The 27,622-nt window shown below is 40.9% G+C and overlaps 1 protein-coding gene across 2 annotated transcripts in view; it reads left to right on the top strand.

The window, feature by feature from the left end:
- LOC128689133 (uncharacterized) overlaps positions 1–27,622 on the top strand; it is a 724,351-nt gene that overhangs the window by 246,273 nt on the left and 450,456 nt on the right. The window contains exon 1 of one of the 2 annotated variants that reach the window (XM_053777261.2): positions 9,567–10,269. The exons of the other annotated variant lie outside the window; for it this stretch is intronic. Coding sequence (XP_053633236.1) covers positions 9,826–10,269 — 444 coding nt within the window. The 5' untranslated portion in view covers positions 9,567–9,825. Of the gene's footprint in view, positions 1–9,566; positions 10,270–27,622 lie in introns of those variants that run through there. 2 annotated transcript variants of the gene reach the window in all.

The following is a 27,622-nucleotide window of genomic DNA, read 5'->3' as shown; positions in this document are numbered from 1 at the left end:
CTTGACGATGTAATCAGTCCATCACCCTTAAAGTTTTGAGGTGGTCAGTCCCTCATTCTGGAGAAGAGTATTGTTCCATTGTCCTCGTAATAACTCCCAAACGTTTTGATGTACGGAATCTTCAGGCAAGGCTCAACGCAGTTGAACCGGCGATCCAGTTTACACTAGAAGAGTCCAATGACAAGCTACCTTTCCTCGACGTCCTCATTCACAAAGTAGACAACAACCTAAGATTTCAAGTTTATCGGAAACCCACCAATAAAAATTATCTCACACACTTCTATTCCAGTCAAGATACCAAGACCAAAAGAGGCATCATCATCGGGTTTTTCCTAAGAGCATACCGAATTTGTAGTCCTGAGTTTCTTGACGAGGAATATACTACATTCACCAAACATTCACTGAGCTACATTTTCCTTCCTTTTTCATCAAAGACTGCAAGAAAAGAGCTCTTCAGATCATTAATTCTCCACGCACCAGCACCACTCCCAACAAAGTTATAATTCTTCCCAACAGCCAGGTTGCACTGAACGTCTCAAAAGTACTTTCACAAGCTAACACCAGAGTCGCCATCGCTTCTAGCACTTCAATAAAGGATCTAACCAGAACAAAATCCAAGCACCACGAACCAGTCAACGCAGGAGTTTACACTATACCCTGTGGAGGCTGTGACAAGATTTACGTAGGTGAAACAGCAAGAAACCTCGACACCCGCCTCAATGAACACATTTACGCATGTAGGAACGATAACTTGAACAACGCCTGTGTACAACATCGAAATTCTACCAATCATCTCATGAAATTCAGAGACGCCCAATTAGTGATTAAAGAAACTAATTTCCGCAGACGCAAGTGCCTCGAATCAGCACTGATCGCTGTTTCGAATACAATTAAACAAAACAACGGCAGCTTCACCATCTCTGAAGTCTTAGCAAGAATCCTCCTGAAAACAGTAAACCCTGCCATCACATAGTCTCTCCTGTTATACTACACAAAGCACATTACAGAGAGTGAACACTGAAACTACCTGCCTCTTTCCAGTCTATATTTGTCCAACCTATTTTTATGTTACCCAAGTAATAGCTTTTATATCCTTTTACTCATGTACGAATTAATTGCTCTACCATATTGTATTACTACTACTACTTTTGTCACTACTACTACTACTACTACTAGTGAACATCTAAATGGTACCTCACTCTGAGCCTTTATATACCCTCTGTGTCCATGTATTGTTTGTAATGGCTTAATAAAGCTCCTGGAGAGCGAAACGTTGCCACAATAAAATGTCACATTAGTTGCACTTGTGTCCTTTTACTTTACATATTGTCGGTAATTCTACCAACTTTATTATAATAATTCTTAGTGTTAAAATTCGTGAAGACGGTGTCAGTCAGCTTCTAACTGCTGTACAAGAGAATGTATATAATGAGAGAGGGTAGCTAACTGGCCAGTTACATGACCTACGACTTAGTCTCTGAAACCCCTTCACTCTTTCATAAAGTTTCAACGACGACAGGAAACAAGGCAACACTAGCAACGAGCCATGTGAACCTTGGGAAGGTAAAGGTTCACATGACACTGTTGTGGATACTGGTCACTTCATCAAATACTGTGGCCTCCACCTGCAGTGTACCCAAGATGTTCTAAAAGTCTACACAGCCTGACCAGCCGGGCTGTGGCTCGTACGTTGATTTGCGTGCAGCCAGCAGCAACAGCCTGGTTGATCAGGCTCTGATCCACCAGGAGGCCTTGTCACAGACCGGGCCGCGGGGGCGTTGACCCCCCGGAACTCTCTCCAGGTAAACTCCAGACTAAATGTATTTCGGTCACTGCACAGTCCTAGAAAGATATCCCCCCATATACCATAAACCCAGCCCTCCAGTACCTCAGTGCATGTGCAGAGTTGGGCATCGGTAATACCTAATGTCAGTGTCCGATAAGCCGGGCTGTGGTTCGTACGTTGGGTTGCTTGCGGCCAGAAGTAACAATCTAGTTGACCAGGCCCTGATCCATCGAGAGGCCTGGTCGAGGATCGGGCCCCAGGGGGTGTTGATCCCCGGAACGACCTCCAGATGGTAGGGTTTGAAGCCAGTCACAAGAGGCTTTCAACAAAGCTTCCCATGAAAAAGCAATATCCCAATTTTTTCAATTAAAAGAAAAAATAGCAAATTATGAGGAACACATCCCAGAACGAGTGCAGACTTTCCACAAGAATAAACCAGCATCGAAAATTTAAGCCAACCAGAAAAGAAAGTCGTTAATTATCGCTTAAGGACCAAAATCGCAGTTGCTTTAATGCAATTGATATATTAGGGCTGACACAGGCCAGTGTCAACACCAACCTTACCTTGAGCAAAATACAACACTTTGTTCGAAACCGCTAAGAAATTGAATCCCAAAGAAAGGGGGAATAAATCGATTCGGTGTATGAATCTTGTGTCTACAGCTGAATGGTTAATTGGGTTTCAAGCCAATCGGATACGCAAAAGGCCATTAAAGACTATTCACCACCAGTCAAAGAGCTTTATCTCCAAGATATTGGATAAAAGTAAACTCTTATCGTATACATACTAATATAAATTCCTCCAAGTACACACACACTGTTGCTGTCAGTGGGTATACATTGAATGATGTACACTTGAGAATGGATCGACACCATGCCTAACCCTTCTAGGGTAGGGTAGGTGCCTGAGCCCTAGCCTTTAGCTCATAAGACTGTCATTCCCTTGGGGTGGGGATGGCAGACCAGAGAGGCCTAGCTTGTGGCTAGGCCTGGGGACAGTTGGTCCCAAAGATGAGGAAGTACTTGTGCCTCCTCCCATGGGAGACTTAGGTCTCAGACACTCCCTAAAGAGGGAGCCAAGGCCGGGCCACCACTTGGACAAGGCCCGGGCCGGGAGAACCGGCTAATCTTTAACTAACTAACTTGAGAATGAATACAAAGTGTATGTTTGTGTCGTTGGTTAGTTAATAGGGTTTGAAGGCGATCGAGTATACGAGGCTCATTAAGCCTGCATATAACCTATTCACAACCAGCCAGGAATACCTATATTCCTAAAATAGGGATTAAAGTTAACTGTCACTGTGTATATTCCGAGAAAAATACACCTTTCCATGTATAAATCTTTGTCTAATTACTACTGTGGAAAATTGCATTTATCTGAATGTAACTAATTATGTACATAACAGTAAATGATAACAAAGATTATTATTATTTATCAATGTTACATAGACAAGTAGGAATTTGGGACACCTAGGTCGCAAAAATGTCCCCCTTCGATACCTACAACTGTCATATCCACAAGTTGCTCTGGACCTATTAATTAAATGAAATATACATCACCAGGAATGCTGGTAAATATATAAATTTGTGGACTGTATATTAAAATTAAAAAATGATTATATTTAAACAATTTACATAACAGAAGGAAAATATATCTTAATACCACTCGCCAATTTGACTGGATATTAAGTTGTATCATACTCAGAAAAACCTCACTAACTAAATTTATGAAAACACTGGCCAGAATTATACACAAATCTAGAGAGCTTATCTGAGGTTCCTGGAGCTGTCTTGTCCAGTCGTCTGATATCTCAAGTTATGCAGGAATGCATATCCAACAATTTCGCCTCATATTTGAGAGTTGTCAGCACAATTTTAACCTCTAGAGCACGAAAAATTCTTCCCCATTCACCGTTTCTAATACAAATTCAAAACCAAGATGGCGAGTTTTGTCTGCCCAGACGCAGGCTTTCCGCTTTCTATGACACAAACATTATCAAATACAGTATGGCCATCTATTTACATATAAATACTGAATTTCTGGAAAATATATACAGTATTTTCCACAACTACTACTGATAATATTAATACAACTACTACTACAAATAATTTATAATAAATTAGTACTAGCAATTGCTATTATTAGTTTTATATATAATATATATATATATATATATATATATATATATATATATATATATATATATATATATATAATATATATATATATATATATATATATATATATATATATATATATATATATATATATATATATATATATATATATAATGTCGTGTCGAATAGGCAGAACTTGCGATCTTGGCTTAAATAGCAACGCTCATCTTGCCATATAGGACAAGCGAAAATTTGTGTATGCAATAATTTCGCCAAAAAAATTCTGAACCTAACGAAAAAAATATATTTCACTGTGTTTGTTTAGTATTAAATTATTGTAAACAAATCTAAAATATATTTAGTTGGGTTAGGCTAAAATAAATTGTTCTTGTTATAATAAGGTTAGGTAAGTTTTCTAAGATGCTTTTGGTGCAAAATTATAAATTTTTACATCAACATTAATGAAAAAAATATATCTTTAAACGTATAAGAGAAAATTTCAGAAACGACTGAATTTTAAATGAGTTCTTGCTAATTGACCAGTTGTACATATTCGGCACGACATTATTTATATATATAAATAAATATATATAAATATATATTAAATATATATATATATACAAATATATATATAAATATATATATAAATATATATATATATAAATGAGAATGAGTTTCTCTATCATGCACCGTGTATTATTTTCTTTAACTCCAAAAATAACATTGATTTGAAAGAAAATGGAATAAGAGAGGGCTCACTATTTTTATAAAATCCTCCGCTGAATGTTTCCTTTTCTGCCATTTTATATTTTGTCTTTATTCAGGTTAAATTTACAGTTTCTTTATAAATGGTAGATACCTTCTGCGGGGTTTGTATTAAGAATAATAATATTATAGACATATAATGGTGCCCCGTGGCCTGGTGGCTCAAGCTCTTGCTTCACACGGCGAGGGTCTGCGTTCGATTCCCAGCGTGTTTCTTTACACCGGTTGTATATGTTCACCCATCAGTAAAATGGGTGAACATATACAAGGACAAGGACCTAATTTGCCCCAAATGCTCTGCATAACAAGGGGCTTTCTGTATAGTAGTATGTTATTGATGTCAGGTAAACCTGTATACCTTGTACTTGTAAATAATATTATTATTATTATTATTACAATGATATAATCATGACTTTTCTACTGTATCTTACTGCTATTCTTTAAATATTAAGATATTACAAAGACCCCGATGGAAATTAGTCACTTTGTTTAGCTTTTCTGGGGTTATGTTAGGTAACTGACACATAAGTACAATTATTATACATAGTAACGTGTGTACCTGTACCTAAATAAACTTACTAACATACTTGGAGGATGCTTCGGGGGTTAACGCCCCCGCGGCCCAGTCCATGACCAGGACTCATGGTGGATCAGGGCTTGATCAACGAGGCTGTTACTACTGGGCGCACGCAAACCGACGCACGAATCACAACCCGGTTGGTCGGGAACTGACTTTAGATGCCCGTCCAGCTCCCTCTTGAAGATAGTCAGGGGTCTATTGATTTAGTTTTATACATTTCTCGACATCAGCAAAGAAAACGTATATGAACTCAGAGATGTCTCTTTGTATATGCACCTGATAGTGTGTTTTAATCCTTACTTTAGCGATTAAAGTACTCATGGCTGGTGGTGAGGAGATGGCGTGCAGCCTTAATGACCCTCGCATAGCTGAGACTTTAAACCAAGCTAACCAACCAACCATTACATATTTCGCTTCTTTAGAACAAACACCATAATCTACATAGTACTGGACGAGAATGAATATCATTGTTTTCCCTTGAATCCTTATTATTTACTACTCCAAAGTTAATGGGTCCCCGTTTACACCTTGTATTAGTTTATATTCCTCTGTTAAATTATTGGTTATGTGAGAGTGGTGGTGACAGTGTCAATGGCCAGAGTCGAATTGTTGCGACAATGGTGGGTGAAACTGAAAGAGATTACCAACCTGATCCTCTTGATGAAGGAAGACTGGGGAAGTCCCAGATAACTAACATGAGCCACAACACGCATGAGCCTCGGGAATGACTGGGAAGGAGGTTCTTGACGCTAGACTCCCGGTGGGTAGTCACCTTTTCATGGTGGGGAGATTGCGAGGTCCGATGACGCCATGAGCCGTACTGGTTCCCATACAAGGGAGGTCACGGCTGAGAAGATTGGCTAAGAGGTGATCTCATGTGTTAACAGTGCATGGAAACCCGTATACTCTGCTTCCTCTCACGTAAACGTTGACCCTGTCCCTGGAGCTGGTTGGATGGCAGTGACGACTAACTGGGTCATACAAAGACTTCAAGCAGAGCAGGCCTTTTTTAAGACAACGTTTCGCTCAAAAAAAAAGGTTTATCAAGCTTTCTAAGAGATTAACGTTGGTTGGTTTTAATAAAATGCTTGCTTTACTCGAGTGTTTTAGACTTACCTCCCTGAAGGTGCCGCCCACAAGCGGGCAACGAGCTTCTTTGTTGAGCTGATGCAGGTGAATCTGGAGGCTCAGCGCTGACCCCACTGAATCATCAAATGATCATTATTTACCAAAGTCAAGCCAGGATTTAGAAGGACGCAAATCATTTAGTCCCGTGGCTGCTCCAAATGGTAGATACGTCTACCTCTGTTAGTCTTGTTAGGCTCCGTGATAGGTTGAAAAGAGAGATGAAGGTTGACGTCTCTGTGAAGGTATTCTTAAGCTGCTTCAGGGACTGGCGCTCTGTTACGAAATGCACACTTTAGAAAGTAACCCGGAGGTGTATCGGAACACCTCTAACAGCAGGGTTGACCCGCTCGTTATCAGGCTACTGAAGGAAACTGGTCTTTACGCCCATCGGTCCGGAACTCTTCTTTCACTATGGACCCGGCATCTAAGACAGAGCGGTGGTATACAAACCACTCTCGCGGAAACTAACACGAGGTTGCCATAACTCGCTTCACTTCTCGAAATACTGTCACATTCGCCGACTTATAGCAATGCCCCTGTCTCTTTTCCGTCCGTCTCCTCACTCGCAAAAGTTCTGATATTCGTAGCCGCTATCGTACGAGTGTCATCTACCCCGACACGAGGAAAAATTCTTCAAACTCGAGGCAAGACTTTGGAGAGTGCAATACCAAAAAATAAATAATGCTGGACGCTTCTAAACTTTATAAGCCGAGACAACTTATTCCAAACATCGTGCGGCGGGATGTGCCGTGCCCGTGTACGTAGCCTCAACCTTTCATATCACACACTCGTCACTCAAGACGTACTGCTACCTTTCTTCACACAAGCACTCAACAACATCTTGCCTATTGCTAAGACACAGACAATGCTAAGTATAGACACTGCTAGGTACATACATTGCTCATTACATTGTTTCAGTAATTCCAATGCTTAAGGACAACCATTACTGAAGTACAGACATTGCTAAAGCTTGGACGTTTATCCGTCGGTCGCAGGCTGGACGGTGCTTTGCGACTCACGTCTCCAGGCTCACTTTCCACTGTCGTGAGCTACCTGCAGTGGTGTACTTAGCAGGACAAAGGTTGACCGTTATGGATCTCGAGAATGTTGCTTCTTCACCCACCAAAGTATCGCATGTCTTCCTCGGGCAGTTACCAACAGCCTTATTGGTCATGAGTTCGGTCGCTGGACCATCCACGGCAAGGAACCCCTCCCTATATGTAATACACACGGGGAAACCCTAAATCCTTAGGGGTTGTATACATCCTGGGAAATTTCAGGTGATGAGGTTTATTATAAAGACTGGGAGGCTAGTTTCAGTTTCTTGGATCAAGGGTCCTTCGCCAGCCTCAAGGTACCCCTTCTTCCCCCTTTGAAAAAAAAATTGAAAGAGTAAGAGGATCTGTATAAGTGGTCAGAACAACACTTACGTGACATTACAGTAATGATATACAATATTGCAAGCTGATGAGTGAGACACATGCGCAACACCTGGCTATCTTAGTTGACGTTTCGGCAACTAGTGACTATCAATTTAATACAAAGTAAATATGCGAAGATATGTCTTCTTTGTATTGAATTGATAAAGCCATCGGTTGGCATCGGATGTCTTTAAATAAGGATAGCCAGGGTGTTGCACGTGTGTAATTCCTCACCACTTAATGTGTAACACCTTCCACTTGGAGACAAGGACTGTCTAGGCTTCACTGACTCCTGCATTATTATTCTTTTCGTTACCAACAACTATTTTTAATTTTACATTGTGATTTAAAAAAAATCAACCTAGTACCGGGTATTATATTTTATTCGTTCTTTTAATTTGGAATGAAAAGTGGCCCAGGGCGTTATGAAAGAGGCAGAAATATGAGTGTTGGTTTATGAGCTGCATTGGAAAGTTTTTATTTTGTTTGTAACAGGTGTACTGGAACAAATATCATTTTGGAGACGGTACACAGGTCGTCAGCACCGGACAGCAGACAGAGACAGCCGCGGCGGCGGCGATGGCAGAAGCGGAAGGAAGAAATTACGAGGGGAAGGGGTGCGAGCTAGCTCGTCCTACCACCCCCTTCCACACCACTTTCCTTATTCCACCGACCAGTATTTGTTTTATTATCCTCGTCTTTCACCAGTTTCTCAGAAGGGATCTCACCTGTGCTGGTGACAAGGGTTCACTGGCTAGTAAGAGTGGAGGAGGATTTAAAAACCTTCACTAGGCGATGTCAACAACCAGAGTTACACTCGTGTTTCCTGCCTTCAACTCAGCCTCGACTCTTATCACTAGCCTATACTCTTTAGTCAATCCTTTTCTTTTATTTGATTTTTTTTAGTTCTTGTATTTAATTACACTTAGTTCAGACACTATTAATGAGTTGTATGTGTTGGCTGGATTAGCAGTATGAAAGAACATTGATAATGTGGAAGTTTTGTGGTGGTCGTAGTGTATGTGTGTGTATATATATATATATATATATATATATATATATATATATATATATATATATATATATATATATATATATATATGTGTGTGTGTGTGTTGGGGGAGGTGTGTGTGAGGGGAAGAGAGGGAGGTGTGTGTGTGAGGGGGGAGATATGTGTGAGGCGACGACGCAACAGTTGGTATCAGACTGTCATGGTGGGTGTGTAGCGCCTCGCTTTGTGCTCCTCTCGCCCCCTGCTCTTCTCGCCCCCTGCTCTTCTCGCCCTTTTATACAACATGCAAGAGCACTGCTCATCAAACAGTGAATGTATCACAAAATTATTACACTCTTGGGACTATTCCTAATGGTTGCAGTGAGTGTATCGTGCGACGACGCATTGTAGGAACAACAATTGACGTGTTGGAACAGTTTTTAACAATTATGTGATGTCACGTGACCTTGTTGATATAATGGCCTCAGTGCGCAAGTGAATTTTTATTTCAATATCATTATTTCTTGAAAAGCTCGTTGCGGTTTGTTTTACTTATGTAATCAAATACAAGTTCGAGCATAATTTAAGATTTGTCCGAAATATATAAAAAAATTAAAACAACCTATTCTAAGCTGACTGAGGGAATAGTGAAGTGGGAGTGAGTATCGTGGTGAGCCATAGAGGGGTATGGGTCAGTCATCGGGGGTAACACAACTGTGTAACTGTAGGGAAGTGGGCACGTCTGTGCCGTGTACTGTGCACTGTGTTAACGGTGGCGCAGCTTGGACCTGCTCGCCCTGACCTAGCGCCGTAGGTCAACTCACTCTCCTGCCGCTTATAAAAACAGCGGCTGAGAGAACGTGAGCAGAGTAGATACACCGAAAGGTGCATATATCTGTGTACATAGACAAATTTTGCTTGTATTCCTATCATAGTTATTGGAGTATTTTAGGTAAATGGTAAACATGATATGCAGACTTATTGATCAGTGCGTAGTCGATAGGCTTAAAACCTAATACACCAACCAACGTGAGCAATGTCAACGCAGCGACGATACCAGACACTGCCCAACTTGCGCGTCCTCAAGAAGCAGAGAGCCAGGGAGAGCAGCGATGGGCGAGGCTTCATGGAAGGGTTCCTTCATGGAGCCGGAGCCCTCGGTAACCTGGCAGGCGGCGCCCTCAGCTTCCTGGGCGGCGGTGGAAATGTCTTCCGCAGAAGAGAGGGCAGCTACTCCTTCTACCGCAGAAGAAACCTCAGCCCCTCCGAGAATCCCATACCGGAGGCATGGGACATCCCCCGTCGGGATAAATGTGAGCACAGCCTGGGATACTCTGGACACAGCCGAGGTTACAGCATGAGACAGAGCCGAGGACATTCGACTGTACACGAAAGCAGAGTGAGGAGCTTCCCACAAGCGTCAGTCAAATGGCAGCAAGACCACGACCACGCCTCCACTCCTCACTGGGAATACATGAAGGTAGGCGCATGAGACCAGACCACAGCAGCTGGCCACCACTATCTCCTCTCAGATCAAGGGTAGAGAGGCCTATTTTTTATGTAAGGTGAACGAAAGTGGAGGATACATGTCATCTGATCCTGAAAAAAAATGTATGTCTTATCCTTTTCAAATCGGATTGGGTTTAGAAAGTGTCTCGGAGGATATTTTCTTTTGTTCACTTTCTTGAAGCCTTAAAAAAATATACTTTAACCAGGGGCTGAATGGCCCATACGGCTTTAGCGCTTTGTGTGAAATGATTTTGCTCGAATTGTAAACAATGTTCTTAACTTTAAATAATAATAAAGTATGCTACTTTTATCAGTAATCTATATTAGTAATTCAGATTTAATAAATTACAAACAAAAATATTTTAGTAAAGTATATGGTAACTGTAGTTTTATTTTTCTCTTAATGCTCATTATATAATAAGCATTGATTATGAATTTAATATTGAGTATAAGCACCTTTTAGATGGATAGACCGCTAGTTTCACAACAGGGGCCAGGGATCTTTCCTGGATGAGGCGAGATGTATGAGAGTCTTCTTACACCTGCAGCTAGTAATAAACAGATGCCTCTAGCTGACCCTTGTGGGTCGCATCCTAAAGAGGACCCCTAACGGAAATAAGCCACGATTTTTTTTAAGTTGGTTAGTGAGCGGCAGCCTGTTATCTAAGTTATAGGTAATGTAATGGTAAAATATACTGATATTATGTAAATAAGACAATGTCAGCAGGTTATGGCGTTTTATTTATGAAGATGTGTCGTCTATTACGAAATAAATTCATAAGGTTCCTAGTGGACGAAAAAAAATGGGCTAACTCGCATTGTTTATTCACCGACTCGGTTAAACATGGCGCGTAGGGATCTTTACTCTGAGAGACGAAGATATGCTTCGTGCTATCAGATTCATTATTGGCAGTTAACTGTACGTTAATATACGTTTATGTACGTTAACCTAACGTAGAATGACAAGAAAGGCATTGCTCGGGTAGATATTAACTAAGAGTGGTGTATCAACAATCGTCCTATTTATGAGACTGCTTATTGTGAGAATGTGTGAGGAATTAGACACAGGTGTAACACCTTAATAATCTTTATTTGACGAAGTTTCGCCAACCATTGGCTTTTTCAATTCAATATAGATATATGAAGGCAGAAGTTGAGTAAATCTGTCCCTCAGTTTTGCAGACTTACGCAGAAGACAGTGGAACAATACAATTGTTGTAGACGGTCAGGGTAACTGTCGAGGGCTATCTGGCTTCCTCTAGCCATTCATTGGCTGCCTTGTTTATCTGCAATAGAACACTGTCATACCATATGGAAGAACGTTTTCAAACATAGTTAAGAAGGTTGCCAACCTTGGGATTCATTGGTGTTCGCACCAATGGACTTCATAGGAGTAAGCCAGTGATTGGCTCTCTTGGCTTATCCTGGGTTACTAACCCTTCGGGATAACCCGGATTAAGTCCTCTTCACTTGTGATGAGAGAGGGAATAATCGAGGTAACGCGACTTGCGGGTTTAGCATTTTTTTATGATAATGATTAGATGTACAGTATGTCGGTCGGCGCGATCCGAGAAAAGTATCCCCGTATTTCATAACCTCAGCCCCCTGTATCTCCATGCAACAGATAGCATTAAATGTGTAGAGTGCTGCAAAAAAAAAATCCATTTCAGTTAAATATTAACATTGACCATTTGAAGTGAATCATAAGAGGCATTCACAAGTTTTCACGTGACTTATTTCTGATCAGAAGAGATTCTCCAGTTATTCACAGGAACTAGTTTGAATTATAAAATTCGCACATTAAAGCTTACACAACTTAAAACACTGGTCAACAACCAAAATGCTTCCGAGACCATAGTAGCAATTTCCAACTAATTTTAGGTCACTGATAATGAATATGATTAAAATTGTTAGCTCTACTTTTCAGTATACACCTGCGTGTCACAACAGGTTCCAACAGGCTTGCGGCAGTGTTTCTTTCCACACTCGCAGTCTCACTGCCTTTTCATTATTTTTCCAGCAGTCATAGAAGGTGATTGTGCTGTGACTTAAAGGTTATTGCTCTTGTGATGGGCTTGTAGGGCGAATACACCAAGTACTGCTGCTTTCTATATGAATGTAACAGCCGTGCAAGAGGTTCCCACTACATCAGGAGAGACTGGCCACCTCGTCAATCATTGGAGTCTGGGATGAAAAACGTTCAACATCCACCTCTCATTGACCCAAACAAAATTTTGCTACCACCACTACACACAAAACTGGGGCTCATGAAAAAAAATTGTAAAAGCTATGGACAAATCCGGTCAGGAATTCAAAATTCCACTCGCTGAGCGACGATGAGATAAGAGAGGGAGCCTTCAATGGTCCTCAGATTCGAGAGCATCTTAAAAATGGTGACTTTGAATCAGACCTTCATGGGGAGGAGAAAGCTGCTTGGGAAGCATTCAAGTTAGTGGCGAAGGGATTTCTCGAAAACAGAAGGGAAGGAAACTATGAAGAATTGGTGGAAAACCTCATCAGGGCTTACAAGAACATGGGATGTAACATGTCACTTAAAATTCACATTTTGGACTCACATTGAGACACTTAACCAGCGAGCTGTGGGGCAGTTAGTGACGAACATGGTGAAAAGTTTCACCAAGGTATTTCAACCATGGAAAAATGGTACCAAAGCAAATGGGGCACAAGAATGCTTGCAGACTATTATTGGACATTGACAAGAGATGATTCTTCAGCCCAATATAAGCATCAAGCAAAAAGGCAGAAAATAGGTACAGATTAGGGTTTAAAACATACTGACACATACTGTACGTTATAATAAAATCAAATATGACATGTCTCGTATCTTTAAAACTATAGCCAGTAAGCATTTTTCAATATGATGTGTGGATTCAGGACATGAAAATACATAAGAATTAACTGATCTCATTTAAGAAGCATACATCTTTTCAAAAATTGTTGACCAGTGAAATTAAGGCGAAGCTTCCTGTGAGGAAAACACGCCAGCGCTAAAAATATGAAGCCTATCGGAAGAAGCATTCTCCAGTAGTCACATGGATTCCAGTATTCCAGTGATTTTTTTTTATAATCAGTTTGCAATACTGACAAATTTGCCCACGTACAAATAAACCTTAATGGATACTATCCTGGCCGCAAGATGCATCAGACACTATGTTGAAGCAACTCAGAATAGATATATGTTTAGCGTGGTTTAACGCAAATATAAAATCACATTATTTTACACAAAATTTTTAGATATGTACTCACGAATGGCATTAAGAGACTAAGATTTGCCTGCCATTTTCCATGTTTGATACAAATGAAAGACCAGTAATCCTAAAAGACAGGACAGTAATACCTACCTGGATGGGTCCCTCTCGACACACCTGTTAGAAGTATTCTCTGTCAGTACGGTACTCTATTTCATAATAAGATTTTTTTTTCTCTCGCTACACTCGTGTAGTTGCTGCACCTATCACATAGAGGTAACCTAAACTAATCTTGGCCACCACTATGGAAATGAGAAGGGGCTGGGGTCGGAGGTATGGAAATTAGAGAGGAAGAGTGGTAGGAGACGAGGGATCTAAGCCAGAGAAACATTAAGCCTAGTCCCATCACCACAAGAACCTGCCGCCGCGAGAGCCCAAGCGAGAAGTGTAGTAGTGCATAATTCTGAGTTACTGTGGGACCCGTGTTATCGAAGGGAACTCTATCCTGTATAACACTAGGTTGATCAACAGCCGGTGCTTCCCACATGGTTCTTTTGAACGTCCATAATCTTGTGGTAGAACGTGTATGACCACACACACACACACACACACACACACACACACACACACACACACACACACACACACACACATACGTACTTTCCGGTACCTCAGTAAGGAATCGTTCTAGACTATACACTGTGTACGTAAGGCCCATACTGGAGTACGCAGCACCAGTTTGGAACTCACACCTGGTCAAACACGTCAAGAAATTAGAGAAAGTGCAAAGGTTTGCAACAAAGCTGGTTCCAGAGCTAAGGGGGATGTCGTGTGAAGAGAGGTTAAGGGAAATCGGCATGACACTGGATGACAGGAAGGTCAGGGGAGACATGATAACGACATACAAAATACTGCGTGGAATAGACAAGGTGGACAGAGACAGGATGTTCCAGAGATGGGACACAGAAACAAGGGAAGACTCGGATGAGTCAAAAGGCTGTTAGGAAATATTTCTTCTGCCACAGAGTTGTTAGGAAGTGGAATAGTCCGGCAAGCGATGTAGTGGAGGCAGGAACCATACATAGTTTTAAAACGAGGTATGATAAAGCTCATGCAGCAGGGAGAGGGAGGACCCAGTATCCGTGAATAAAGAGGCGGGGCCAGGACCTGAGTCTCGACCCCTGCAACCACAAATAGGCGAGTACACACACACACGCACATATACATACATATAGGGAGATACCACCTCTAAAACTGACTGGGGAGCGTCGTCCCCAGAGAAGAAAATAAATGTACTTCAGGGAAACCGGATTCTCCCCGGAGCTGTTTAAATATCTTCTCCTACCACCCCTATATTGTGTGAAATTTATTTGAAAACAAAATTAATTACAAAAGATACAATAGGAAGGAGAACAACATAAATGACATCTCAGGGCATACATCTCAAATACTTCATGCAGCTCCCCAGCGGGGAGTCGTGGACCCAGGATGCTGCAAGCATTATCTTCTTCGGATCGTACCACTGAGTCTCTGTGAATAAAATTTTTAGTTTTCTAAAAACCATAGCTAACAGAGTTGTATGCCTATTTCTTACGTAAATCTACAATACTTATGGCACCTAACCATATTAAAAATTATATTTCTATCTGAATTGCGTTGTACAGGCATTGTCGCTCAGTAATCTAGAACGTTAAACATTAATTAAAATCGGCGGATAACTTTAAATTCATGGTAGCTTGAGACACGTGCCTGGAGGCAGGTGGAAAGGAAGATAATGGAAGAGAGAGTGAGGAGGTAAAAGTGCCGGCAGTCACGTCAAGACCTGGCACGCTGTGGCTCAAGGGGTGACAGGTGAGTGTTGTGGCTCCATTTCCTGGCAGTATCACCAATGAGCAACCACCAGTACTCCCCATCTAACTTGCTCGGCACTCGGTCCAGCACTGGTGCTGCCACGCCCTTGCCGTAGGACCAGCACCATTGAACGTGTCATATTATGACTCAGAACCGTGTCAGGTGATTTCCCCTGACTAATAAACCACCGCCAGCAACTACAGCTGCACTTCCCCGTGAATATAATATTAATTCTAACGGACTGAGAGAAAAACGCCAGAGGGTTGATCAAGCTTCGACATTACAGGGTCTGGAAATGATTATAATGAAGATCCCAGAGCTGCAACAAACCAAGGAAATCGGATGAGTACTCGCTGGAGGGCAGAAGAATATAGTGTACTTGGATTATACTTCCAATGATGTTCTTGTGTAGATGCATTTTCAAGTTTCTAACACACACAACACAGAGTACTAACTAATAAATAGAGCAAAATCCATCATTAGCGAGGTTAAAAGTTAAGTCCCCCAAGGCACTGACCTGGCACCTCTGCTGTTTCTTAAACTCATAGCAGACATAGAAGACAAACACTCGTCACACTTTTGTATCATTTGCAGATGACACAAAAGAGAATCATCGAACAGAACGAAAGGAACACGTGACAGATCTGTGAGTAATTATGTCGGCTGACTTTTCTGTCAGGTAACACAATAAGGCAAATGTCACGACAGCCAGGAAGATGAGGTCTATAATGAGAACTTTCAATACAAGGGAAATAGTGATAATGGTGACACTTTTCAGATTGTTGTAATCTCTTGTTTCGGTATACTGCACAGTTTCACTATCATTTTCAATGCCTGTATCCTTATGTACACTTCTTCAGATATAACTGCTTTCACAGTTATCTTGATCTAATTGCAGCAGATCCTGAATGTCGTTGAAATGCTACTAACCTCATTTATATCATGTGCATATTATTCAAAACTGTGGTATTACATCTATATTTTTGAACACTGCTACATTCTAAGGTATACTACCAGTGTTTATTCTCTTTATACATTTTAATTCATATCCTGGAGTTGCTACACCAACCTATCATATGTACAAGTAACCTAATCAACTACCGGCCATCCGTACCCTCGGTTTCCGTCTTTCTTACCATAAACATCTCTTATGTAATGCAACGCTGTACAGGTTCACTGTTCCCTAACTTACTCTCATTGGGCCCATCTCCATGATTTTATTATATTTCGGTTGCAGCCTACGGCAGTGTTTCTTCAAAACTGTCGTCTCTTTTTCTATGCTCATATATTCTTGCCAGTTCACCAGTTCTCATTCAAATTTTAATATTTTGGTCACTTTCTAACATTCTTACATTATTTTTTATGTCCTCTACACTATTATTAGCGATATATTTTTTGGAGTTCAGACTGAGCAAGGCTGACAAGAGTCGATCTTAATTTTCTTTACAACCTGTGTCTGTCTGATTCAAGGACAACTAATTCCGTCTGGATTGGTGATATCCAATCCTGATTTCTTGTAGATTCTTCAAGATGCCATACAAATATTTTGCCTTTACCGTAAGTCTTGATCCAGCACCACCACTCTGGGTATTACAAAGGCACTTGGAGCAGGTAGATCACCGTCCAGGTGGTGTGGTGAGTGCTGTCACAGGTCGGACACACACTCACATGTTCAGTCAAACCACACACTTAAACGTCTGGTCATGGCCGGGGAAGGTTAGCTCGGACGGATTGAATCATGCATTGACCACATCACGTCCAGATCCTGAGTGGTTCTAGTAGAGTGAGGAGGGGGGTTAGGTGGGCGCGTTATTAGGGGGGGAAAGGAGAGTTGTTGAAGGGGTAGGCGAGGAGTTAGGGGGAAAGGGAGGAGTAGAATTGTGAGTTGATGGCGGAGGAAATTGGCTTTGGTGGTGGTGCAGGAGTCGTTGAGGTGTGCTTACGCTTGGGGCGACTTGATGATAGTGGAGCAAGTTGTGTTGATGTCTGCAGCAGTGATAGAGGAACAGGGAAAGGAAGGTCTCCCTGCCGGTGTTGCCTGCCGGTGTTGCCTCCCAGTATTTCCTTCCAGCTTCGCGCTCTAATTATTCAGGGCGCGCACATTCTCAGTGATTTTAGTAAAGCCAGTGACTTTGTTTTGGTAGAATGTCTTGTTCTTCCATACCATGGTAACTTTAAATTCTACATTTATTTCACGTATATATTCACATATTCATATATTCACACTTTTATATTTTCCTTTTATTATTTTTTCATTGTATTCCTTTTTATAAATGCTTGTATTTATCACTTTTAATTTTTTTTTATTATTATTATTATTATTATTATTATTATTATTATTATTATTATTATTATTATTTATACTTCTCGTCTACGATTTTTCGTTATGGTGTTATCATGAGCGAAATACTTTAAAGTTTCTGGAATATTTGCCAAAGAATTGCCACTAAATTCACGAATGCTTTTACACTAAAGTACATACAATTAATAGGCGTAAAGATAATTCTAAAGTGTTTATATTTCGTTAGAAATAGATCAGCTTGCTGGTTGTATGAAGTCACTGAGAGACTTAGCCTAGCTGAATCTCGTGAAATGTGACTACTTGCTTGATGGTCGACAGCTCATCTGGTGTCAATTCTTGTTTCCTGGATTCAGTTTTGCTGGAGTTCTTTGCCCCCCCCCCTTTTTTTTTTATCCCTCAGGCTGCTTGTAGACGCCCGTAAGTTATAATAGGCTCATTTGCTTCTGAGCGTACGTTCGGAAGTTAGTCTGGGACTCGGATTGTCGTGTTGTTCTTACTACCTGAGCCACAGCAGCAAGTATCCCTCTCCTCGTTGCGTGAGCCACAGCAGCAAGTATCACTATACTCGCTGCCTGAATCACAGCAGCCATTATCTCTCTCATCGCTGCCCCAATCACAGCAACAAGTATCCCTCCTCACCACCATTTTCTTCCCACGGGTATTTTCCCACCCAACGTTCCATTTCTTCTCTTTACGAGTAACCATAAACATTAGTGCCACTGTAAACACACCTGTAGGATTCATGCATGTAACTTCATGTAATGTTAACTGGTCGTGGTGACTGTGTGAATGACTGGCTGCCTGGTTGTTGACTGGTCATGATGACTAATTGGAAGTGACTAGTTTCATGATTGTAATGACTGGTCGCGGCGACTGACCGTCTGGTTGACGGGGGTGATTGACTCTTTTTTTTAACTGCCTGACTAGTAGCCATGACTCACTGGCTTGGTGGTAATGGTGATAAATTTTACTTGACTTACTGATGACTTTGATTACCTGATTTGTTATTATGCATGACTGCTTCTGTACGGAAGTTGGACATGGAGACAAGGACACGTCAGGAAGTGTCAGCCACACCACCGTCACGGCTTCCTTTCCCTCGTGTGCCCCTCCCCTCGGAGTCCCCCGAAGTTACCGGTAGTCCCCACCTGGCCCTTTAATTCCTAACATCCTAGACCCAACTTCTTTTTTTTTTTTTTTTAGAAACAAAGGAGAAAGTTACGAAGTGAAAGGGTTAAAAATACGGAGGAAAAAATTAAGTGTTAAGTTGAAGATGGCGGGGAACTGTGTGATCCCTCCGCTGCCACGGTTGTTGTTGCTAAGTTAAGTGTCTGCTGTGAGAGTTCAAGTGTAAATGAGTATCAGGATATGTAAACCAGCACAAACCTTTATTTTAGACTACTTTTTCGCTCAAAACTGAAGATGACTGGGTGGGTATTGAAAACTTTCAAAACAAGGGAAACAATGCCGATGGTGACACTCTTCAAATCGCAAGTGCTCCCTCACTTAGAATATTGCTCAGTGCTGACGGCCCCGTTCAGGGCAGGATAAATATCGGAGCTGGAACAAATACAGAGATCATTTACGGCTCACATTGAGCCAGTAAAGCACCTAAACTACTGGGAACGCCTGCATTATTATTATAATCAAGGGGGAAGCGCTAAACCCGGAGGATTATACAGCGCCTGGGGGGGATGTGGAAGGCATTCAGGCTTAATTCGGGGAACTGGAGCACAGATCCAATTCCCTAAATCAAGAGCCCCTCACCAACATCAAGGAACCTTCCTTGAGGGGGGGAACGCCTGCAGGTCTTGAACATGTACTCATTGGAGCGGAGGAGAGAGAGAGAGAGAGAGAGATACATGATAATATATACCTGGAAGGTACTCGAGGGCTTGGTCCCACATCTGCACACTGCCATAACATACTGGAGTGAGAGATATGGGAGGAAGTGTAAAATAAACCCAGTGGGGAGCAGGGGTGCGGTGGGGACAATAAGGGAACACTGTATCAACATCCGGGGTCCCAGACTTTTCAACATCTTACCAGAAGATATCAGAAACACTGCTGGAACAAGTGTTGAAGCCTTCAAGAGGAAACTAGACAAGTATCTTCACCAGGTGCCAGATCAACCAGGCTGTGATGGATATGTGGGGCAGCGGGCCTCCAGCAGCAACAGCCTGGTTGACCAGGCGAGCACTAGACGAGCCTGGCCCATGGCCGGGCTCAGAGAGTAGGTATACTCTCGAAATTCTTCAAAGGTCAAAGGTATATCAAGTCTTGATAGCGTTCAGTTCTGAGCGAAACTGCTAGAAAAAAATGATCGCTCTATAGATTTAGCGCATATTTTTAAATATAATACTCCTCAAGGGAGGTTCCTTGATGCTGGTGAAGGGCTCTTGATCTAGGGAATTAGATCTGTGTTCCAGTTCCATGAATTGAGCCTGAATACCTTCCACCCCCCCCAACATGCGCTGTATTATCCTCTGGGTTTAGCGCTCCCCCATGATTATAATAATTTAAATATAAAACAATGGCTTGTTCTGCATGACGTTTCTTTATACCCACATGTAGACTTGTTACCCAGTGTGTGTCAGGTGCACGTACATCAAGTTGGTTCAGTGTTGCTGTTTCTGTAAATTTTTAGAAATCCATTCATGGAGACACGTAGTTTCCTCTTAGTCTTTTTAGGATTTAATATTGAAAGATTTTTCGTTCAGACTTTTTTTTTTTTTTACCTGTTATTAATCTTGCGTTTAGAGGACAAACTTCAAAGACTTAGTGTTACTAAGATGGTTGGGAATATGTTAGTTGCTGCTTAGCGGCTCTTAGCATTTGTTAGGTAATATATTAGTCTTCATGATGCGTGGGTAGTCAATATGTAGACGAACCAAGGCTGTGTAGCTATTAATATTGTTTAATTCCTCGTCAATGCGCTTCATGATAACCGTCCCTCAGTCTTAATCCTAAAAATCTTACCACATTTGTGTACTAGGTGGTTATATTTCCAGGCGGTTACTGATCATAATCGGTTTTGGCATTATCTGAAACTCTGTTTGAATTTATTTTTCTTTTAGTTATCCAAATGATTTATTTTTTCCCCAGAAAATTTATTGTTTATTGGGCAACGGGCTCATTGTGAATATATGTTGTGGCCTCAAGGGAGAGGAAAGTCAGATGACTATGTGTAATGCAGGAAAGATGAGAGGAAGCTTCCCCGGTGGCTTCTGAAGCAGAGGTCATCTCCAGCATTATTGTTGATACTCGTCTTTATCTTCCCGTTGTCTAAGAAGCTGCTTAATAGGGTAACATTGCTGGATTCTTAGCTAAACTGTCTTACGTTTGGGGACCGAGAGCAATATTTTGTTAAATATCTCTTAGCAAGACTTGCTCTTCGTGCGCGGTATTTCCTATGAGCTGGTATGTGAGGTCGCCGGCCGCGTGGGAGCCTGTTATATGTTAATAGTTCCGGTGATTATCGCTTTTCTCTGTCATTTCCAGTTCTGAAAAAAATACCAATACACGAACATATATTTTTATATGATGGTTTAGCGCAGTGGTTCTTAACCTATTTTGAAATGGGGCCAAATATCGCAGTTGGTCTTCATATCCCCCCTTCCTACATATAAAATTCTAAATGTAATAAAAGGCCTCATTATTTAAATAGGGAAATTGAGAAACTAGTTTATAATCTTAACTTTATTATTTTTAACTATTCGAAAGTCTCTTTAAGAAGCAAATACACAACATTGTCCTTATTTTTGTTCTAGGTTCACCGTCTTTCCCTAGAAATTATTCACGCCTCCCCTGAGGGAGGCGTGAATAATCTGCTTAACCGCTGGTTTAGCGGATTAAAGTTATTTGCCTTGATTTATTCAATGATGATTTGTTAATAATAAAATAACCAATAAACTGTCTTCATATTACGAATGAGTAACATTAATGTCCTTATAATACGACAGGATTTAACGCAAGTGTGGGCGCAGAAGTTAGATTTCCTTGTGGGTGTGGGCCCTTATGTTCGGTTCCCTGGCAGGTGTATCCCTGGCAGGTGTATCCCTAGCAGGTTTGGGCACGTTCGTTTTGCTCTCGCAAAGGTGTGGACAAATATGTTCAGATCCCAACAGATGTGAATACCCATGTACAATAATTTCAAGTAACTCTTTAAAACTACTGATGAAACTGAGGAAACATGTCGCTTCCACTGACACGGGAAAGACATGCCAGATATGTAACATTTTCAACCACTAGATTATCCCCTTAAGGGAAGGTGAGGTCTTGATCCAAGGAATTGAACCTATCCACCACTTGGGCCAGCTTTTGTCTGTTGTTTACCTATTGTTAGCTTCTTGTATCATCATCCTTGCGAAGACCAGGTCTTGTAAATTAGATACGAACTATGACAAGAATAAGAACTATTAAGTAGAAATAAGTTCATATTGATTGTCAGCAGAAGTGTGTAAGATTTTTCTGTCGTCTTACATGTTCATGAGACATAAAAGAAAACGTCAGCAATCCTGTAAGACAGACTTACGTGGTAGTGACTCAGAATGTAAATTGTACAGTAGAGGCTGGGCAGTGACAGGGTTCAGAATATAATCACACAGCAGAGGATGAACAGTGGCAAACACTTTCTTGGTATACGCCACAGGTGTAGTTAGTGTGTTTCCGGTGACAGGTTGATTGTTGATCTCTCATTATTTGATTGTTTGCTGTTGGTCTCCTGCGTGAAGCGTTATGAATGTGTACCCGCTTAATTATCTTGCGTTACTCGCTTTCGTTGTGGGCTTATTTAAATCCATTTAGGAATTCATATACGTAGTTAGCCTCTACCACATCTCTGTCTAATGCATTCGAGGTATTCGCTACTTTAGTACGAAATATATTATTGTTTTATGTTCCTTTGGCTAATTTGAACTTTTGCTTTCCATTTGTGTTCCTTTGCTTCGTTCCCTCCCATGTCAAACCATCTTCCCTATCAGCTGTTTCTCGATATCCTATAATTTATGTTTTATTATGGTTCAGTTTTTTTTAGTTTTATAAGAATTAGATGTCTTAATCTATCGTCATATCCCAGCTCTCTTAGTTCTTCACTGGCTTTGTTGAAATCCTCTGAACTTAGATTCTTTACTAATGTTTGCTGGCTCCATGGACATCAGTAATTGTCCAACGCCTGTGACGTATGTCATGTACACGGTACTCTTAATACTTCGTTGGTATCAAATTTGTATGTCTCATACGTGTGTATATTACCTGTTTGTAGTTGTAGGAGTTGTGCTGTTTTCGTTGTGTTCCGTCTTCAGTGTTTACTTTATCATACAAGTTCTCGAAAAGTCCTATGGCTGTATTATTTAATTCTTCCTCTTTCATTGCATTATACTTCAATTAAAGAATGCATTTTAACGTCATTTCGGCATCCATTTTTCTTTCTTAATTTGCTGTTGTTGCCTCTTGCTCTCCCTGTTGGTGCTTAAAAATGTTTTATATTAATTTTCTTCTTTCCCTTTTATGTTTTCAGACGTGTTTATCAGGAGTACAGTTAAGTACGTGGCACTCTTCAGATTACCAGGCGGAGTACAGAGCCTCCACCACTCTTGCCTTTAACGACCCACACGGCTTTAGCGCTCCACAGTACATCGTAAATAGAAAGATATTCAATCTAAAGTAAAGTAACGAGAATTTGTTGAATATTTTCAATCTGGGAGTCAGTTTATTTCTCACTTAGCAACTCTTTGTTTGAAGAGCACGTCGTCTCAGCACGTTTCATTTTCGGCTTGTTTTACTAGTGACTTCCTGTTGTATATAACTACTTCTCGGTCCCTCTCTTCGACACTATATTCAGTCAGTATTCCTTTTGTTGATTTACCGCAATCATAAACCCCGTGTTGACTGTAATCACAGTCGATATTATTCATGTGATCTGTTATCATAATCATCATTCTTCCTGTGGGATGGTATCATAGTCAACATTTCTTAAGTGTTATTATAACATAACAGGTTGATTATCACGATCAGTATTCCTCAGAATGACTGCAGTCGTATTCAATATTCCTCGGGTCGACTGCTCTTACCATCTCTATTCCTCATGTCGCCAGTTTTCTCTTTATCCCAGTTCTATTTCATGGCATTTGTTCACATTAAATATCACCATTCATCCTTCACTCTACGTACTTATTTAAGTATGCTTGTAGGGACTTGGTCTACTTTTTCACATGCATATTTGACACGGGAATGCTGCATCATCCAAAAATAAATTCATATAGAATTTTACTCTATCTGATGGTATATTATTCATATAAACATAGGTGTGTCCGTTCACCTGATGAACGGTTCCACAATGACGAGAAAAGAGAAACGTGCGTATTTTTTCAGCAGAGTTGTAGCAGCAGCGTGACACAACATCAGTTTGTCGAGTCAGCGGCTTCATAATGTTACTTGTACACTCTTTGAACCAGTGTGTGAAGCAAGATTTGTTTCGATATATTCTCGGTCTTGTAATTTTTCAAATTTGTCTTCACGACGATATACATTTTTTGCGCGTCATTTTTCGGGAGTAATTACAACGGGTGTGTGACGGAGTGGCATTTTCCTCCAGCTTGCAGTCACAGCGCGAGTATTGACGGGTTGTCACGTTACTTCGTCCGTCACTCGTCAGTCACTCTGTCACGCCCCTACAGTTCCCAGATGGTGGTAATTTTCCGGACCGTCACTGTCGGGCAAATGCGGGCGGAGCGTGGGCTTAATGCCGCCCTCAATCAAGGCTTCCTCTCCTTCATTTTCCTTTTTTTCCGGTCTGTTGAAGCAATTTCCGGAGAATGCGCTAAATGCAAACAGTGCAGTTGATGGTCCCGCTGGACCGACGGAGACCAAAGACCTCTTCAGCTCATAGACACGCACGATCATGTCCTCAAATCAGAAAATTGCTCCTGGCTGTCGCTGCTCGGTGGACAACTTGCCCGCGAGGAATCTTCGTTAATGTTCGTCATGCACGTTGTAAAATACACGCACGCAGCTGGCGAGGTGAGAGTCTTAAGACCCGCTGTAACACACCCCAGGAGGACGAGGCCTGACAACTGGAAATTATTAGGTATCCCCGAAGGGGACCTTAAGGAGGTGGCTTGAAGGTTATTTCCTTTCCAACTTTTCGATTTTATTTTGCTCATAACTTGAAAACGCTTCATCTAATTTGCTTCAAATATTCAACACTTGTGTACGGTAACAATTGGCATATTCAAGTGAACTTTGGCCAGAGTTATTGAACCAGTTCTCAGCATACTGGAATGGTTAAGATAACTTCCAAAATCCTCTGAAGCGGAGCTTTAAACGTACACAAATGGAACTAAAAAATACGACGACGTCGGAGAGTGAAATTCATAAATATAGGAGCAGAGTTGACGATTTTATGTTTAAAATAGTTTGAAATATTTATTTCTGCTAAATAAATTTCAGTTTACCTCTTATGAATGACTTCAGTAATTAATGACTGATGCAACTTAAGGGTCAGGATAATACCTGTTAATTGTTGATGTAAAATACTAAGAAAATGGAATCGTTGTAATCCGTGTCATAACTGGAGAATGATTCATCTAATCGGCTTCAAATTTTTATCGTTGTTTTGGTTTCCTGAAGACAATGCTCACACGACCATTGGGTAGCATAAGTCACAATTTGTCAGTTATATTGAATAAATGTAGTAATATTTTTATTCAATAACTAATGAATGCTTCTTCCGATTGGTTTCAAAATATTAACGATGTGATCTATAAGGATGATACTTCGTAAGTATATTATGTACAGTAGCTTACATGAAACTTGTCTTCTTTCATAAAAGCTGATCAGTTTTACTTAGAGAAGAGTTTGGATTGATTTTAACTTGCTTAGGTCCCAGTTCGCTTTTTTGGAAGAAATTGGAAAATTTTAAATACTACTTTTCATATAATAATTTCTGAATGTTGCATTTGATTACCCTCCAGCCTTCCATGTTTATAACATGATAATGCAACGGACAAGATTGATGTGCTTGTGTATTTTAGGATATTGATCTCTTGGAAAGTTTTGAATTAGACTTGGATCATATAAGTATGTCCTAATTTATAATTTTTATTAAAGAAATTTGGATAGTTTCCATATGATAACTTGTGAATACCTCTTCTGATTCCTTTAAAATCTTCAAAACTAATATTTAACTGCATTATCAGCTTACGCCGCACTCTGCACTCTTCCATTCGTGTGAAATGATGCACAAGGGACTAGGATTATGGAATACTGGGATACCTTCTTCGGATCTCCCAGCGACCGTGAAACATCTAGTTTCATACATAGTCTTCATGACCCATGGAACAACTTGTAGGATATCACTTTGGATTTTCGCTCACAGGATGAACATGTATTGCACAATAAAGTAGCCTCTTGGCTGCACAACTATCCTCAAAGTTCATTGCTAAGTACTTAGGCGACAGTCATCTCCTAGGAACACGGAGACGTTTCTAGGACTCTCAGTACGAAGCCACACAGTACCCCGGACAGGGTCATGAACCAGTGAGACAGTGCTGTATCTGTACTTATATTCACTGTATTTCCTTAGAGAAGCAATATGAGTGAGTGGGGGAAGGAGCACTACTAGGCACGGAGAAGTAACTTAGCGACGAGGTGCTCCAGTAATGACAGCCTCACCTCAAGCTTTAATAATGATCCATCATGATCCACCATACCTGAGGCGCTGTGGCCGCCATCATCACCAGCAGCAGCCGCGGGCGTACTGCGAAAAGATCCAGTAACGGGTCTGGTTGTGAGGTTCTGTACTGTGATCTGGATGTGGTGTGTGGCATGAATCTTGCCACAAATTTTAATGGCATAGAGCACTTGTAAAATATTGTTTTGTCTGGCTGAGCAGGAATGTAGAGAGTCTGGGTTTATTTATTATTAGTAGTAGTAGTAGTAATAGTAGTAGTAGTATATGGGGAAACGTAGAATCCGTCAGGATCATAGAGCACCTGAGGAATAGTGGGTAATCAGGAGGAAGAGTGGGTCCATTATACTTTATATGTTGAGGCATCAAGTTGACATATAAGAATGGTCAGAGCATCAAACTTCGAGGACTTGGGGTGGGTGTCGTGGCTGATGACTCGTGTATCTGATGTTCTCAGTCAATATTACGGTTTCAGCGTCATAAGCGCTGTACCGAAACTGTAGTTAGACGAGCCAGGTGTTTGTATATTAAAATAATAAATATTTATAGATAATAAAACTAAATGGGCAATGGAGTTGGAGGAGACTCGGGCGTTACGGCACCGTAATATAAGTGATGCTGTAAACTGAATTTTCATATTGTGATGGTCTTCGTTTCCTGACAATTGATATTGCTAAGTTCAATAACTTTGTTATAGACAGTAACAACGTTACTTTAAAGAAGTCGGGGAACGTACTAGTATCAGGACTTCCTGAACAGAGGAGAAAAGCTTAAAGAAAAAAACTTGACCAGCTCTTGAATTAGCCTTGTTGTTCTAGATGTGTAGACTTGTCGGCCGCCTGGTAGAAAGGCAGTCACGTGTAAGTCAGAACTCGGTAGTATTCTTGAAACCAGTCACAGGTAGGTCACAGGTGTGCCGCTGCTAGCATAGTTTGAGCTGGTATCTCGCCAGATATTACCGTCGACAAATATCGCAAATAATAATAATGTACGTATTCAGCTCTCAATGTGTGTTTTTTAGGAGCTGCTGACGACTCCCTAAGCCGCAGCATTTCCCCTCTCTTCTAGTGACTAGTAATTTCTAGCAGATACTTGGATGGTTCACAGTTATCTCTTTGCAACTACTAGAGCTCCTCAAGAGCATCAAGGAACCTCCCCAGGGGAGCGTTTCAAACACAGCGGTACTTAATAAACGTTACACTCTGGGCGAAACGTTATGAAATTAAGGTGGTCCCTTCTTAAAGTTTCTTTGAATTACCTCATGTCCATTTAT

Source organism: Cherax quadricarinatus, chromosome 21, assembly GCF_038502225.1.
Source record: "Cherax quadricarinatus isolate ZL_2023a chromosome 21, ASM3850222v1, whole genome shotgun sequence".
Taxonomy (NCBI): domain Eukaryota; kingdom Metazoa; phylum Arthropoda; class Malacostraca; order Decapoda; family Parastacidae; genus Cherax; species Cherax quadricarinatus.
The sequence above is the reverse complement of the archived record's forward strand: the minus strand, read 5'-3'. Positions and strand labels throughout refer to the sequence as shown.